We start from the raw sequence: 17,924 nt of genomic DNA on the forward strand, positions 1-17,924 counted from the left end.
ATTAAAGATAAGTGGAAATTTATCATAAGAGTTAATTCTGCACTTTCAATTGAAGTGTTTAATGGACATGCAAGTGAGCTGTTATATACATTTATTTATAATTATATTTAAAAATATATATTAAAACGTATTTAATGTTACAAGCTCCTTGGCAATGGTGGCAGCCTAAACACTATGTTCCACGGTGCCCGTTTTGGCGTTTGTAACGAGTGATCCATCTTCTCTTGCGTAGACGATCTTCGGACAGGAGCGTGTCTGCAAAATGAATTCCACGGTGTCGTCAGTTCCGTAAAGCGTTGCTCCTGGCTTCATTAAAGGAGAAGACAGAGGATTATTAACGAAGAGACAGAAGATAAACGCAGTTAGAGCAAAGCTCTACCCGTCTGTTTCATTAAAATACCCTCAAACAAGAGCGCTGCGTTGTTTCCCACAGGCGGCTTTTTCCACGGACTGACAAAAGACACATCGGTCTCCTCTAAGCCGCGCATGAACTGGGATGCACTGCCGTTAGCCTGTTATTAGCTTGCTCGCTAGCTTCCTGAACAGCTCTGTTTTACGACGGGACCAAGCACACCGTAAGTCAAACCTCTTGAAAACGACGATATCACATGGTTGTCTGGGTTTGGGGATTTTACATTTATATCATTGTTAACCAGGCAGCTTGGTACAGTGGACTCAGTGGGCTGTTTATAACCAGCCTCCTCCTAACAGCTGCATGTGTGAACTAACGTTAGATGCAGGCCTTTTTCTAGAGAGCATCATTTCCAGCCTGAAAAGCTGCTTCAGTGTGGTGCATATCCTTAATAAATACCTATAATTGACTGTTATTTTTTTATTGTCTGAATAACCCCCACTGTGCTGGGCAGATTGAACCCACCAGGGAGGCCTGCATCTAGCGTTACCTGCTGGAGAGAGAACAACTGTACACCTGTGCTGGTGCACCTGTCCTGGCTCCCAGGGTATTTGAATTGTGCAATTTCCAAGTCAAACTTCCAGTTTCTCAATACAAAAGCAAACTGTGAGGCATGTTGTCTTACCTTAGTGATAATAATAGTAAGAAAGAACACTGTCTCTGTGGTAGCACCATATTTTGGAAGCTGCTAATTCCCAATAATTGACTGTAATTAATAATATTTGAGTTAATGTACGACTCACTCTGTTGCCACATTGATTCAGCCTAGTTTAAGTGACTTCACTGAGAGACAATACATAGTGGATTGAGGGACTTATTGTGCTGTAGCAAGATCAGGGCCTGTTTCAGATGTAGATGTTATGCAACTCAGCACTTTGTTGCCCAGTATGAAGACCTTTAGTTTCTGATTTAAAAAGAAAGCTTTACTGAGTTATTGTCTCATGGCATGGCACTAGAGATGAAGTCCGTCTGTCTTAATGGAAACTATTAACATGGAGAGGAGGTGAAGCCAGTTTTTTTTTTTTTCTTCCTTCATCCCAAAGTTCTGACACAGGTGCAGTGAGACGTCTCTTGACCTTGTGTTGGGCAAGAGAAGCCTCTAATGTTTAAAGTCAACAGATGTGTCATTCCTCAGGAAATGGAGTGGGCATGGCCTACAAAGCCCACTTAGTAGGCGAGGTCAGAGCAAATGTACACAAGCACTGAACCGCCTCCCTTCAAACAACATCTGCGATATTGGTGCCAGCGAGTGATCTAACCGCTATAAACCTGCCATGTAGTTACAGTCAGCCAAGTTAGCAGATCTCACAAGGGACATCAAGCCTTTTTTTTCGTTTAACTAATTCAAAATTGTAGTGAGTTTGTGTACATAATAGCCTATACATTCACTATACACTCATTATTTATTTAATGCTGCATAAATCTTGGCAGTTTTCCTGCTTTTTAGTGGCATTATGAAGTCATTTACAGACGTGTGAGATTTCCAAATAGTTTATCAGTCTCTCCAGTGAGGGACTGAAAGTGAAGCACTAATCTGTCATGGATGCTTTTATTTCTCTTATCTGTCAGGCTTCTCACCTCTCTGTTTTGTTTCCCACAAGCAGTGGAGTAAACTGATGTTAAGCCTTTAAAACTGTTTTCACATGTGTCAGGCCAAATCATGTCTTACAAAGCATGATGATTTAAAGGCACATGGTCTGGAGCAGATCAGGAAACAAATTTTCCAAACCAGTTACCAGTTGTTAATTTATTTACTTACATTTACTTAAACTCAGTGGCAGCTGTATGACCTCCATTTGAATTCATTTGCTTAGATAAAAATCAACATGTATTAGTTACAGTTTTGAGGCCTTCACTATTGGCTCAAAGAACAAAAAGCCATGAAAACACCCACAAGTGCACAATGAATCACCAACTGTTTCCATGGCCTCTGTACATCCCTCATTGCATAGAGCTACTGTACATGCTAGTTAACACAGGTGTGACGTTTACCTTTTTAAGTGACGCCCTGCTCTGCAATGTGGAAACCATATTAAGACCTTCCACATCTGTAAGCCTTTAAATTGGCCTTAGCCTTGCACCGTCATCTGTGGTCTTGTCTCGCACACACATGCAGGACACACAGACCTCATCAGTGTTTGTGGGAGTGCAGCTGTGAATTCATTATTCTCGTCCAAGCCAAAAATAGGAGCTGTGTTACTGCTTGTCCGGCACTTTATTTGCAAATATTATCATGCATATGTGATTGCACATCTTGAATGTGTGAGTATGTGTAGCAGCTCAAATCAGATTGACCTGTTAGGATGACTAGACAGTTTTAATATAAACATTTTGCAGTCTCCCCTCTAGTCTAGGATTTCAGGGAGAGGGTGCTGCTAACATACGGCCCTGTAATGAGCTGTAGGGTAGAGTGGCCACTTCAACAAGAACTGGCGGCGCCTGAGCATGGGGCTTTCATAGGTGTGTTGTTTTTATGTCGCCCGGTAGCCTCGCTCTTTGAAAACCACCTCCTCGCTTATTTGTGGCAATTATATTCCCTTCTGCCTAATGATTTGGCTGTTTTGACTACGCTCTCTTGTCTCTCCTCATCAAAGCAGCATTTAGGCCTCGCTGTTTTTCCATCCCTGCCTTTATCCACTTTATTTACATACATCAGTTTGTTGTATCCACACTTTCTCTGTCTTCTCTTTTCACACAGACACAGTGCATTATGACAGAAAGCATAATGAGTAAAGCTGCCACAATGGAGATTCCTATCAACAGTAATGGTGACACAGGGACACTACCAGAAGATGACAGCCTTGAACAGGTGGGTCACAGCTACTGTATCAGTTGACAGTTTACTGGGTGTAACATTTTGGGACCATGCTGTGTAGTTGTTATTTACCTGTTTGAAGCTATTGTAGGAGGAAACAAACATACAAACTGCTGGTGTTTACCCACTTGCTATCTCAAGCTACTTTGTATATTCTAAACCAAACTGCAGCAAACAGAAGAGAGCACAGAGAATACAAAGTTGGTTATTGTCTTATTCGCTTACTTGCTATATTTTATTTATTTACTTTGTAAAAGAGAAGCAGCCTTGCAATGGGCGAACCTCCCAGTGATTAATTTTTTTCTTAAATAGCATACATAGTGGATGTCAGGGGTAAGATCTGATGGAGCTGACAGACTAGGAAGTGAGACAGGAGTCCTTAGAATAAAGCTAACACCTTTTATGGCCTAATCAAATTTTGTTTTGTAAAAATCTGACAAAATTGAGAAAAATCGAGGATACATTTTTAAAGGGCCAACATTGTCACAAAAATATATATCGCTCAACAAAAATGATTATAACACTGCATTTTGACATCAATGTTATCAGTATGTACTGTTAAAAATGATTATTAAGTTATGTTTCATCCCAAAAACGGACTTAGCTTGTTGATAAGTTATAATTTTAAAGGTTTTTTTGGTGGGGCGTGATTTGTCCCAGCTCTCCAGAATGGGTGATACATGAGTTTATAGTTAGTTTTGTTGGGCTGTTAAATATATATGTGTTAAATGCATTTGTGTATTGTCATTTAGGTGTCAGGTTAAGTGCAGGCAGTGCATTTCCTTTATCAGGTTGTACTTAATTATAAGATCGCAGTGACTCTCATTTCTTTCATCAGGCATCCACATATTTCTTCCATTATTCCTTAGTTTTTCTGCTATGGAAATTCTAATAATAATGATTATGAATATGATCTCTTCAATGACACAGCACTATTACTGAAGGTTATAGTAGCACATGAAGTAAATGAAGCTGACATCCTTAAATCTCATGTCATTACGCAGTATTACTGTTGGTTTATCACAGTGTAATGGATAAATGCATGCTTTCAGTTGTTTGAAGTTGACATTGTGGTTTGGGGTATTGTTCTCTGTTATCACAAGATCAGCTAAGTGAGCTGGCCCTTTTCATACCATTCACGCAACCACAGTACTACCCTGCAGTAATATGTTCAGTACATTTAAGACTAATCCTATTAGTAAATACAGTTGTCAGTCTTGAACACTGGCAGTCACGAATGTGACCAGTCACTTATTATAATTCTCTCACTTTGCTCTCAGCATGTGAACACAGGCACATGAAGGCAGAGTGATCATTCAGAAGCTGTATTACAGTCTCTTGCTGTGAACTTAAATATTGTTCTCTACCTGGGTTTAAGTAGTTTGTGTTGCCTGTCATACACAGCTGGAAGTCCTTGTGTTGCGTAGCTTGCTTAGCTTGCTTAGCTACAACTGTGGAAGGAAAGCCTACTGGGAAATCAAATGTTGGAGTCCAGCTGTCTCCTTGGAAACTAGTTCTTCCCATTAACGGCTCATGTGGCCTCATGTTCAGGGTAGCAAACACATCTTCTCTGTGTTTGGTCAACCTTAACTAGGTGTTGAACTGAAATGCTAAACTCGTAGATGTACTTGTTGCTCTCCAGGTGGGGACTATTGATTAATAGAATGGAGAAGCACTTGGAGCCTCATCCGAAAGCAAAAAACTATGGCGCATGGGTAGAGCACCAACATTTTGTTTCTGTCTGTTTCAGGAGTGTCAGAGTCAGTTAGACTGAACTAACAGGGGAGTTGTGAGTAAGTTAGGTGAAACACGTTGTTCGTTTCCTGCGTCTCAAGGCACACCTAGTTGGACAAACAGACTGAAGATCCTGGAGGATCCTGTTGTTTGCTCACCAAACTATGTGTGACTGCACTGAAGCAGTAAACGAAAACCCTGCCTATTCACAAAGCTTACACAGTGAAGCAAGTGTTCATCCATTTGGTGTGGCTTCCCCAGTTCACTGCGTTAATGTATTAGAAGCGTTTAGCTGCCCTGTTTAGTGCTGGATATTAACCAGTTGTCATAGCAACTCTGCAATTAATCTGAAACTGGCTGTGCTTTGTCCTTGGGTGAAAGCCCTCTGAAATCAGATTGGTATCTGCTGTGCAGCTTTCAGTTTAAAGTGGCAGCAGTCTGTATTGCTCATGCACATAGAGGCAAAGATTGGCAGGTTAAAGAAGCGCAGAAGTCTGGTTTCAGATGTCGTAGCACTGCGCTTTTGTCAGAACAGGAGCGGTGACTGGCAGCTTGACAGTGACAGAGATAGGACTGACTGCCAGCAGCATCCTGGCAAAAGCATCAGATGTATCACAGTTGGTCATGGGTGTCTTCTCAGATAATCAACAGCATGTTAAGATGCTTGTGCTGTTATACACAATTTCTCTTAGGTGAATGCGGGTGCTGTGAAATTGGAGATATCCCGGTTGTATTGTTAGAATTGCAAAGCCACTCAGTTATTTTGGAAAACAGCAGTTTGTGGCATTTCAAAGCAGAGCCTCATCATGTTGTTGCATACTGTTTGTGGCACAACATCTGTTCATGACCAGGCAAGACATTTTCATTAGTCTACCAAACGTTACTAGTAAGACATGACAACCAATTTTTGTATGGTGACTTAATGGTGCTCAAGGAACGGGCACTGTGTCAACAAAGGGTCCAGGGAGGGATCTGTGTCTACGTCAGCTTTCTCCCACATTGAACAGATGCCACAACATGAGGCAGATTTCTAAAAGAAGGGATACACAGACTGAATGAAAAAGAAAATGTAGTTAAAAAGGATCTGTCCTTTTTAACATGTTCCTGGTTGTTGGTTCGGTGTCTTTGGGGTTAAATTGTCCATCTTTGCAAGAGGTGTAGTTCAAAGCTTTAAGTGTAGGCTACAGAAATTCCATGGTTGCTATGATAGGGCCATATAGCTAAAAGGTTACATTTCACGCCTGACACAACCCAGAGAATTGCCTTTCATGGTAATCAAAGTGTGCTGCCAGAAGTTTTGGCACTGAAATTTGGTGTTTGTGTGGATGTTTTTGTGCGTCCCTCTTTGATTTTTTTCCCTCTTGATGTAAATGTCACGTTTAATGTCTATAAATGTCTTGTAAATGAATATCTTTGTTTTTGCAGTGTTGAATTAAAATCAGTGTTTTGTTGTCCAGACAGTGATGGAATAATATCATGGCAAAGCTGCAAAAAATGTACCAAGCAAAGTTTGTTCACCCAGTGGACTAGACGATCCGCTCGAAACTTAAACACAAACTAGCTAAATGATGAGTCCTGACCTGAGCTGCTGTGATATCAGTCATCACTGCTCTCCATCCCACACCCCTGCTGTCTGTGGACATGATAATGATTTTTCTGGGATTTCTTTTACACCATTCTTTCATGATTTCAGTCATGGATTTTTTCTTTTTGTCTCCTTTCTTTTTCTATTTGTTTCTTTTTGTTGTTGTTGTCGTGTTTGTCGATTTTCCCCCCTCCTCCATCTCTGTGCAGGCTGCAAAACTGCAGTGGAGCTTAGATGAGAAGGTAGGGAGCTCCAGAGGCACCAGGGTGAGCAGGCCATTTGTGCATTTGTGTGTGTTTTATCTTGGTGTGTAGTACTGCACAGTGGTCTGACTTTATGCGGCATTAAATTGCCTCGCATCACTACGTTGGTCTATTTCACACAATGTCAGATATTTCATTTTTATTGCAAACCACTGTGCAGCTTGAATTGTTCTGCCTGTTAACTCGGCTCCCACTAACTCTAGATGGAAGGAGTCTCTCAGACTTTACATGCACTGAGAGACATCCCTCAAATGGAGTAGTATTAACAAAATAGCTGACAGCTAACCTTTAGATCTTAACATTACAATCTGTTTTAATTTGATTAGTCAAAAACATCTAGTGTGTGTCGAGCTCATGTAGCCTAGATTCTGTGTGCACTTGGGTGATGTGTGAGTGTGATTCCTTAATTTTAGTGGGTGTTGGTTGACAAACAAACATGGCATTGTACTAATAATCATGTCATACTACTGCTGTGACGTTGATGTGAATTGGCTGCGCTTGTCCTGTTGTTTCAGCCATAGTGAGAAATGTAGTTGCACTCTGGCAAGAAAGTCAACTGAGAGCTGACCGTGACAGCAAACCGATAAGGCGAAAAGCAGAGCCAGGATACATTTTGATAATTTGCATCATGTTGATGATTTCCCGTTTGACCTCCAGCTGCAAAAATCATGGCAGTTGTATTTTAACTTCCTTTTAGTACAGTAGTATCAAACAGACTCTTTGTGTTTGCTTACAAAAAGGAAATGCCCCCCCCCCCCCCCCCCCCAGACCTTAGAAGTTCCTTATCACAATCTTACTGTAGAGTCGAAACCCAAGGTTTCAGGAAATGTCCTATATATTACGCTGTCGTTTCCATTTTCCGATGGACGATATGGGCCTTTGCCGATAGTACAGTGCAGTGTTTGTTGCAAATGAAATAAGAGGCTTGCTTTAAACCTGTTTAATGCCAAGGCTGACATATGGTTTGCCAAAGAGAGAAATCTGTTCATGCAAGATTTTTCTCTTTCCATAAATTCCTCACAAATGTGTTTTTTTTCTTTGCTAGCTGATACTTGAGCAGGAAGGCAAACAAAAGAAAACAGTAAGTTAAATTAAGCAAAACACACAAGATGGATCGTAACACAGTCTCCTTCATGATCCAGAGCTTCACTGAAACCTGTGATTACTTAGGAAGGAGAGAATAGTTTGCTTGAGCATTTCTTGCTGCATAGATCATCGAAGTCGCTGCGTGGGTCAGACTTTAGCTCCATTACAGCTGTGGTATTGTAGTCCTCTCGCTTGCTCCCCTCATGGAGGGAAATTCAGTTCAGGTCATTAATTATGTTGATTGTTGACTGGGCACTTTGGTGGTGTGTTTTCTGTCTTTCACACACTTCATAGTTTTCCCTGTTGGCTTCCAGATAAGTGGTAGTATAGTTAGACTGCCTGAAGATTGTGTTGTACTGACTAACCTTCCTAACATAGTAGTGTTTGTCCCCCTCTAGTGAATAAGTCTTTAACCTACATTGTCTATGCTGTCTGAATTTAACACTCTAGTCATAATCTCCTGTTTACGCACCCCCACCCCCACCCCCATCCCCACCCCAACCCCCAAAACCCTCTTCCCTTTTTTTCTTGTTCTTTTTTTTTTTTTTAAATTTCCCCACTTAAACGTTGCAGGACCTACAGCAGGTGATGGTATCGGGTCCCAATCTCAATGAGACTAGCATTGTATCTGGGGGTTATGGAGGAACAGCAGAGGGTATCATCCCCACCAGCTCCATGAAAGGTAGAGTCTTACTTCCCTCTTTGTCTCTCTGACATCTTTTCAGTCTCTTCTCAGCTATGCTCTCGCTGCCCCGTGTTGACTTATTATGTTGACTCTGTGCTGTGCCTCTGACTCTGGAGTTATTCAGTGGGTTTCATAACAATGAAGTGTTTGATTCCTGGGCCTCCCTTCTATCATCCTTCCCATGAGATCATGCTACAATTAATTGGTGGTCACTTTGTGCTGATTCATCCGTGGTTTCCTCAGCCTCCACTGTATCTGAAAATGTGAAAATACCATCCCAATTTTTCAAAACAGCTCTTAAGGGCTGTACATATGCGACACACCTGCCTAGAAAACGCAAGGTCGGGCACTGGGCCTTTTCGAGCCAGCTTTCAAGAGTGCGGCAGCAGGTTGCGTCTGAAGTTGCCAAGCAACCCTAACAGGCACCGTATCATAGCCTATTTACCTGAGATCCTGAGTGCAGAGCTGATCTTCTTCCAGGCACTGTGGGCATATCGTCCATGGGACAGATGAAAAACTCTGGCAGCCCTGCACCAAGATGACTTTTCCACATTTACCACAGACTGATATTTATGGAAAAAGGAAACGATATCTGTCAACTGTGATTGGTTGTTGCCCATCACATGACATATGGTGCGCGCAGCTGCAATGCAAAAGGTGACCTCATTACTAAAAATGTAAGCGTTTCTAAATGTCAAGTAATAGTTTAAAGCCATATCATACCAAGAATTCCATGGGTAACTTACATCAAACACCAGTACTCCCATTAATTGATGTAGTGTTTCTTAGTTCATAAGAAATTTAGAAAAATAGCTTCATACTGAGTAATAAATAGATCCAAAACCCTGTGTCTTGGGGTTCCTTCACTTGTGTGATACTGAAGTTCCACCAATGAACTGAGGTAATTTTTTAGTTCAAGGCATTGACTTCAACCGTGTACAGTAGCTGTAGCTGTATATACAGAGTCAAAGGGAAACAACACTCTGTTTATAACTTTGATTTGATGCTAATATTTCTGCATCTTTGTCCCACTCTCTCTCTCAGGCCCTGCTGTGCGGTACAATGCAGAGTTTAACAAAAGGATCCCAGTTACAGGATTAGGTGGCTCCTTAGAACTTATTATTATTATTATTATTATTATTATTATTATTAATGACAGAGAGCTTATTTCCAAAATGTGATAGACTCATGATTGGGATGTGTTGTAGGATCTGGAACATCCAGTCTGTAAATACTATTATAATAATTGGTTAACAAGAACTTTGTTTCTGTTAACTGCATGAAAGATAATGTGATAATTAATGGGTGATTTTCATATGATGGCTATCTCATTTTGGAAAGATGCTTTTTATACTGAGTGTGTCTTTTTTAGATTGCTGGGAACCATCTGCTCTATCCCTTTAATCTTCATCAAATGATCTTTTTTTTCCAGTGGAGAGAAGGACAGTTTACTTTTTTCTGCCTGCTTCTCTTTCTTTTGGACATATCGTGGCTTTTTTCTATCACAGCTCATTCATTAAAGGGCCTTTACTTTCCTGTTTCTCCCAGAATAACTCACTAAACTGATCTCTGAACTTCTCTGTAGCAAAACAGAAACAAGCCTCATGTATATCACTGTGTATATTTGTATTAACACCCTGATTACTAATGGAAAAGTAACGTGTTATTGGCAGAACCTTAGTAAACCTTGTCTCTCACATGTTAATCTTTTCCATTTATTGTTATTTAAAGAAAGGCTGCTCCAGTTTGATTAGTATCACACTTTTTAGTACTGCTGCAATTCAAACTGCCCCCGACTTCGTCATCACTCATTTGTCGGCATTGTCATGCACAAAATGTTGTCTTTTCATCTTTGTACTTGTCTATCTTTGTCCTCTGCCTCCTTTTCACCATTCCCTCCTACATCTTCCTCATCCTCCTCTTTTCCCTTTTGTTGTCTTACTTTCTTGTCTTTCCTGCATCTCCCAGCTCCTCCTCACAATCTTACTCCTACGTTATCTTTCCATTTTTGGCACGCTTGTTCAACTAAAGTAATTACTTCACATTTAAGCCCTAAATATACAACTGTCATTTTAAAACCTGATCCTGAAAAAACATACCCACAATTTGGAAAAAAAAAAACAAATTCCATTCCCACTCCTACCGTTATTTAAACCCACCCTGAACCATTCTTCCATCCATACCCGTCCACCCACCCACCGTCACAGACCTGCGTACGGCAAAGTAACGTCCCCCAAACAGTTCTTTCTTAGGAATAAGGTGAAGTTGAATGCTGCAGACTTTACAATGATTAATAAGGTTGACATTTTAGCTGTGGCCTTAAATTAACTGTCAGTCTGCAGTATGTTCAGCTTTCATTACAGCTCAGTACAAATAATTTGGTGTCTACGATATTTATGTTGTTTTCCTTAATCCAATCATTTTCTGCATTTTCCTGTGCAGTGCATTCTACTCACGCATTAATCCTCACTCACTCCTGTGCATGTTTTACTGTGGTGCAAGGGGCACTGGTGATGGACATAGGTTGGAAGATAGCAGACAGATTTCAGAAACTATTCTCAATTTTGAATGCAGCATAGTTTTAATGTACTTCAAGTGGTTTAGGATTCTCTATGTGGTCTCTTCCTTGCTGGGCTTCATCTTCTCGTCTATCTGAAAGTCTTTTTTAGCTCATGTTTCTCATTTACCCTGTTCCTGTGTCTCCTCATTTGGTTATCTCTCAGGTTCCAACATGCACCACAGCAGCAGCAGCTCATCAATGTCGGCAGAGGAAGCAACCCGCGGCGTGGCTGTGGAAAAACTAGAAACAATGAAGAAGTGGGGTCTCAACACTTACAAGGTATTTGCGGTTCTGTGGTGTTGAGCTTCATGATGAAGAGCTTCATGGTGATTTTTATTTTTGTGTGTGCCTGAGGATCCTCTGTAAGCAGGAAGCCCTCCCACCATGTCCTTATGCGGTATGATACGACCGCAGAAGGGAATAGCTTGCTAATGTTTGTGTGTCTTCTTTCGTTGTTTCAGTGTACAAAGCAAATGATCTCAGAGCGATTTGGTCGGGGTTCCAGGACTGTGGACCTGGAGCTGGAGGCCCAGATTGAGGTGCTGAGAGACACTAAAAGGAAATATGAGAACGTGCTGCGATTGGCCAGAGCGCTGACCAACCACTTCTACAACATGGTGCAGACACAGCATGCGCTGGGTGACACCTTTGCTGACCTCAGTCAGAAATCTCCAGAGCTGCGGGTGAGACCTTGTTCATGGAGCTTTTATGCCTTAGTTCTTAGATATTGATCTACAGCTTGAAAGTTATGTAACATGTTTATGTAGACAACACTGAAGACCATTAATACCATTCATATTCTAATGTGTACCTTAAAGCCTTGTTTGCTTTTACAGGACGAGTTTGGCTACAATGCAGAGACCCAGAAGTTGCTTTGTAAGAACGGAGAGACTCTACTTGGTGCCATTAACTTCTTTGTGTCCAGTATCAACACACTTGTTAACAAGACCATGGAGGACACCCTGATGACGATCAAGATGTACGAAAATGCCAGGTAAGGACATGCAGTACATTTATTATTCTTTGTGTCTAAAAGAGTGGATGCAAACCCCTTTTAAAGGAGGATAAGCAAATGATACAGACAAAACTCAAAGGGTAACTTCTGTATTTTTCAATCCAGACTCTATTTTCTCCTGTTTTTGTAGGTAAGTGACTAATGGGAACAACAGTTTTTAAATCGGTCCAGTACTGAGTGAGACTTTTGCAGCTGGCAGCCACAAAAAAGGCTGCAATGTAACCACTCAGACCAAATGCACCGTCAATGTACGTTCTTTAAAAGTGCTTGTTTTTGCCACTGACAGCCTCAGATTATTAGAGTGTGAACACATTATGGGAAGGATCCCTGCAGAGACAGATCCTTTTTGTAAAGAGTAAGTTTTTGTTTAAACAACCCTAAAATTGTGATCGCCAAACCCACCAGATTCTATTTAAATGTGTTTTATCATGATAAAATTACTGTTTATTTAAATTGAGTCTGGTGGGTTTAGTGATAGTGATTTTGGTGCTGTTTCTGGTTAAACAAAAATGATCTTACGCTTTGACAAAAAGATCTATTTCTGTAATGATCTTTTCCGTAATGCAGTCAGACAATTAGTATAACATTAGCCCCTTTTCCACTGTAGGAACTTTTATCATTTACCTGGGACTTTGAAAAACCTCTGCGCTTTTCCACCGACATTACCCGGGGAAAAAACTTTCCCTCAACCCCAAACTTTCCCTGAAAAAATTACCTAGTAGGGGGTAGGACTTTTCAGATTCCCTGGAATTCTTGAGGGGTGGGGCTGTTTGCCAAAGAACGCTGATTGGTGGAACAAACAGCTCTCTGCTCTTCCGTGCCAGTGTGGCTGCAAACTGTATTTAATTTTTACAAGCTTCACTTCATTTGTGTTTTGATTAAGGGTGGGTACCGAAACACGATACTAAGCTACACTCGTCACTGTAAGTGACATTAAACCTTAGCGAGTAAGAAGCCAATACTTTATCAATACATGTGTTCAGTAAGCATGAACATGTAAACATGTAGACAGAGATATTCAATATGCTCCGTCCACTGTCTCTCATCCACAGACACTAACGTTATGTCTTACACTAATAAGCTCAAATGACAGCTGTCTGTATGTAGACTAACTTAGTGACACTTATCTTGAAATACTTTTAAACTTAGCTGCTGGCTGAGACAAACAGCCCCAACTCTCTCTACCAGCGCTATTGTTACCATGTTACCAGTCAACAAGCTGACGGAGCTAAATATAGGGCACACACCGAATCATTTACGTCATCAGCCTGATTTGAATACGTTTTCTGGAACTTTGAGGTGCAGTGGAAACACAAACCACACAGATTACCAGGAATTCTTTTACCCAGGTAAATAAATTCCTGGAAATAAAAGTTCCTGGAAATGATGGTGGAAAAGGGGCTAACAATGTGAGCCTGTCAGTGGCAAAAACAAGCACTTTTAGTGGACATACATTGAGCATGCATATCAGTCTGAATCTTTGAAATATACCCTCTAAATACAGCCACCTTTTTCTTAAAGCGCCTGAACCTGTTTTTGATTTTCAGCTTTTTTTCTGTAACAATAAATATGTTTCGCTAAATGTGGTGACAATCAAATTTAGAGTTTGGACAATGGCATCCTTTGGTATTGTTTTATAATTTGAAGAGTTTAGCACAAATCCTTGCAAAGAAACACAGCACACAAACAAATCACAAACAGTAATTTATTATGGGATATGAGTAGGGCTGCCCCTTGAAAGTTGCATATTCAAATCATCAGTTGGAGACCCCATAGTCGACTGAGTTTGCTAGTGAGTGTGCTGTGCAGTGTACTTCTGGGGATGTTTCGGTCCCTAGATATTGCTACTAAGTGAGCGCTTTTCACTTTCACACTATTCTTTGGTGCAGACGGCTACAGACGTGATGCAACAGCACAGTCTTTTCACCGTAAGGCTCTGCGATAGCATTATCTTCTCTCTTCTGATTGAAGAGGTAAATTTACAGCTCACAGCAACTTAATACAGATATAGTCTCTGGCTTTTGTTTGATATCTAGTGTCAGCAAAAAAAGTTGTAGCACACTTTTGATCTGTCTTTGGCGCAGTTAGCTCGTTTCTACATTACATTCAAGCTTTAAAACTTTATATGGGGGGGAAATAAAGAATCTTTGAATATTTCTATGTAACAGTCGAATCTGTCGGGTACAGCCCTAAATATGAGCCACACTGTTTTGCCTGTTGTGCTCATGTAGGATCCAGTCTCCTACAGCAAAGAGCAAAGTTTTTAGGGCCTTTTAAAGCTCTGTATTCTCTCTACTCCTTTTGTAAACAGACTGGAGTATGATGCCTACCGGTCAGACCTGGAGGAACTCAGTCTGGGTCCAAGGGATGCTGTAGCTATGGCCCGCATTGAAGCTGCTCAGCAACAGTACCAAACCCAGAAGGACAAGTATGAACGCCTCCGCTCAGACGTCATCATTAAACTCAAGTTCCTGGAGGAGAACAAGGTTAGGCGTGCATCATCAGCAGCCTTCAAAATGAAAAAAGTCATCCGGGTTTGCCTTATTGTGTCTTTGTGATAATACAGACACAAACCAATTTCCTAAGCTCCTTTGTTTCTCTCTCTCTCAGGTGAAGGTGATGCACAAGCAGCTCCTCCTCTTCCATAATGCCATCTCGGCGTACTTTGCTGGCAACCAGCAGCAGCTGGAGCAGACGCTGAAGCAGTTCAACATAAAGTTGAGGCCTCCTGGGGCCGACAAGCCCTCCTGGTTAGAGGAGCAGTGAGAGGGTCTGCTGGACCTCCTGCAGCCTCCTTATCGACCACCTCCACCTGTTACCTGTTGAAACCCCCAACTTACAGAGGACCACATCAAAGGGAAACACATACAAATAATTGGGTGGATGAAGATATAAGATGAGCGTGTGGCTGGATGATTGGACAGATGATGGAGGACTGGACAGATGAATTGCAGGGTATTATTAATGAGTGGGCTAAATGCCACAAGAAACCAAGTGGCCAGTTTCATGAACAGTCAGGGGGCGTTTAGTGCCTCTTCCTAACTTCCCTTTTTTCACTCTGACCTTCTCTTTGTGCTTTGGTCCCAGAGGAGCTGTTCATCTCTCCCTTACCTCTCTCCTAATTGACTGTACCCCCTACTATCTCAACACTATTTTGCTGTGTGAGCTCGTGTTCGTCATGTTCATGGCCATTATTGTACTCCTCAAGTGCTCCCAGTGCTGAGTTAAACTTCAACCCCACACCATCTCAGTAACAGAGACAGATGACAAAAGGAAACATAATACAGCTATTAAAACACACTCAGATGTAACCAGACACTACATCAAAACTCTTCCAGACCTTATCACCCTCCTCGTGTGCCTCCTTATATATGAGCTAACGTGCTAAATGAACACGTGGCCTGCAGGAAGAAAGATAAGCTCAGTAAAAGAATTCAAACGTACGGCACACTGGAAAGGAATCAATGTACAATTTAAATTAAGTACTGTTTCGCTTTTGAAATAAATACTATATGATTGTTTGTAGCTTATCAAAAAGACACTGCTGTTTAGTTTTGGCTTAATTTTACTGTCGTCTTTTTATTTTGTAATTATTTTAGTTCTAGTTGTACGTCATATGCTTCAGAGTGAAGGACAGTATACTGTTTGGGCAGTCTGTGCTGGTGTTTTAGACTGCAGGTGCTGCAGTACTCAGTCTGTATGCTACAGATTACAATTGTAACCTTAAAGTTCAACTCTTATATGCAACGGACGTTTAAGGAACACTGCTACAGCTTCCCAAAGTTATACTGGTTGGGGTCTTTACTAATTGTGTTTTATTTACCCAAAGAGAATTGAGAGAGATGTTTACTGGAGCCTTGTTATGTTTTCATTGGCTGTTGAAGCAGCATTGATCGGTTCAGTCTCACTGTCGACTGAGGTTTGAAGTACAGTTGGACTCTGTAAGAACATGGGTATGTCAGTCAGTTAAGATCCAACAAACTTGAATGGATTCACTCCATTATTTAATTGTTTAACGGACTGTATTTAAAATCATTACATTTTGTTTGTTTTCACATTGAAATGTGTTTTGTCTTAAATTTGTCTTTTGAAAGTTAACATGGACATGTTGTTGACATCTAGTGTCATATCTTTCAGTCTCTGTAAAGCAGGATATATTTGTCTATGGTTACCTTTCTTCACACTGAAGATTATTGTAGCTGTCTAATATTACTAATCTTAATATTTCGACATCAGATCTTGTAAATTAGTAGTTGGGGGAGTGGGATAACACTAATGACTCATCACTCGTTTCATCTCCTTTACCGGAAACGGTGTCTTAGCATAACGGTAGTAAACAATCATCAGTTGTTGACAATTAATGAAGAGAAGGTAATACCACGGAATATCGGCATGGTACTACGTATGTAATGTTGAATTTTTATGCATCACTGTATTTATTATGTTCACTGTATGTGTTGAGCATATTTGTACGCTGAAACTTCTGCTTTGTGCAAATTACTCAGTTTGACTATAGCGTATTTTGCAGATGATACACTAACAGGAAATTGATATCCTCCAAAAACTGTCTCTAAACTAACTGATAGAAAGTGGTTTAGTTTCTCAGTGTCACATGAAGATAATCCGGTGTGATGAATGTTCTACCATGCTGAACTGAACTCACGATCAGTTACTGGGTTCGTCCTCCAGCTTCTTGTCTCCTCTGTATTTGCATGGCAGGCAGCGATCCAAAGTATACGTGCAGATACGTGTGAACGCACTGATGCTCTACTCTTGGCCTTCTGCACGCCAGTGCGCATGGACTGGCATAACGCCATGCTCACAGTTGTTGATTTGAATTTTGAAACTGGCTGAACCAGAATCTGAAAGTTGGGTTTCCTTTTATGCTGCACTCTGAAGGACAATTATGAAAGAAAGTGATTTTTTTTTTTTAATGAAAAACAAATATCAAAAATTGATTCTATGGTTTGTTTGGCTTGTGTGTTCTGAACTCGTATGTGTCAGTGTCAAATGAGTGTATTTTATTCTGGCTGCAAGAGTTGCTCAGTAAGACCTTGGCCTCACTTTAAAATTGCAGTTTCATTGGTCAGCTCCTGGTCTAATAGACCGTCACACAGCAATATTAACAAAATGTGACTCCTCTTTTCCAAACCTGCCCCTTTGAAATTCCTAACCCCAACACCAAAATGAATGGCAATAGGATGTTTTTGTTCCGTAGTTGTGAAATCTCCAGTAAACTGAGAAAAAAACGTGACAAACATTTAAAGTCACTCTTACTAGCAGTCTTTAGATTGTTGCCGAGAGAGAACCAAGATTTATAAAATGAGATATTTTATTTGTGTACAATCAATATTTTCTAGGCTGAGCTGGTGTATTGTACTGTATGAATGATTGCACATAATGGTATTTAAGATGATAAATGAAGTCATGTCATGGATTGATGTGATACTCCTGCCTTCATTCCTCACTCAGACCTGAAATGTCCCACCCCACCCTGAGGGAACAAAATTAAAAGTACACATTTTCAAATGCTCTGCATGTTTTTCTGTTTGCTCTTTCATCTTATTTATATTGCATTGTTGCTCAGTGGGCTTTCTGTTGGATGCAGTCAGAGGCAACCATCTGGATTCAGTCAAATAAAACTTAAATGTAGTGATTGCAGTTGTACACAGGTATTCAAAGGTCCAGTGTGTAGGATTGCGGGGCATTCATTGGCAGAAATGGTGTATGATATTCATAACTATATTTGCATTAGTTTATATGCGTTTT

The 17,924-nt window shown here is 40.7% G+C and overlaps 1 protein-coding gene across 8 annotated transcripts; it reads left to right on the forward strand.

The window, feature by feature from the left end:
* The first annotated feature begins 243 nt into the window (after window positions 1-243).
* Window positions 244-17,688, forward strand: arfip2b (ADP-ribosylation factor interacting protein 2b). 8 transcript variants are annotated; one of them, XM_033644719.2, is made up of 11 exons: window positions 244-575; window positions 3,111-3,221; window positions 6,756-6,812; window positions 7,855-7,890; window positions 8,469-8,577; window positions 9,625-9,681; window positions 11,304-11,419; window positions 11,602-11,823; window positions 11,977-12,134; window positions 14,467-14,641; window positions 14,766-17,688. In XM_033644719.2, the coding sequence occupies exons 2-11, from the start codon at window positions 3,123-3,125 to the stop codon at window positions 14,919-14,921; spliced, it is 1,185 nt and encodes a 394-aa protein (XP_033500610.1). In that variant the 5' UTR covers window positions 244-575; window positions 3,111-3,122; the 3' UTR covers window positions 14,922-17,688. The 8 variants fall into 8 exon arrangements, with proteins under 8 accessions (XP_033500610.1, XP_033500618.1, XP_078028608.1 ...); XM_033644727.2 differs by lacking the exon at window positions 7,855-7,890 and having other exon boundaries at window positions 245-575; XM_078172482.1 differs by lacking the exon at window positions 7,855-7,890 and having other exon boundaries at window positions 245-575; window positions 6,756-6,788.
* Window positions 17,689-17,924: the final 236 nt, after the last annotated feature.

The sequence above is a fragment of the Epinephelus lanceolatus genome, chromosome 11 (assembly GCF_041903045.1).
Source record: "Epinephelus lanceolatus isolate andai-2023 chromosome 11, ASM4190304v1, whole genome shotgun sequence".
Classification (NCBI taxonomy): Eukaryota; Metazoa; Chordata; class Actinopteri; order Perciformes; family Serranidae; genus Epinephelus; species Epinephelus lanceolatus.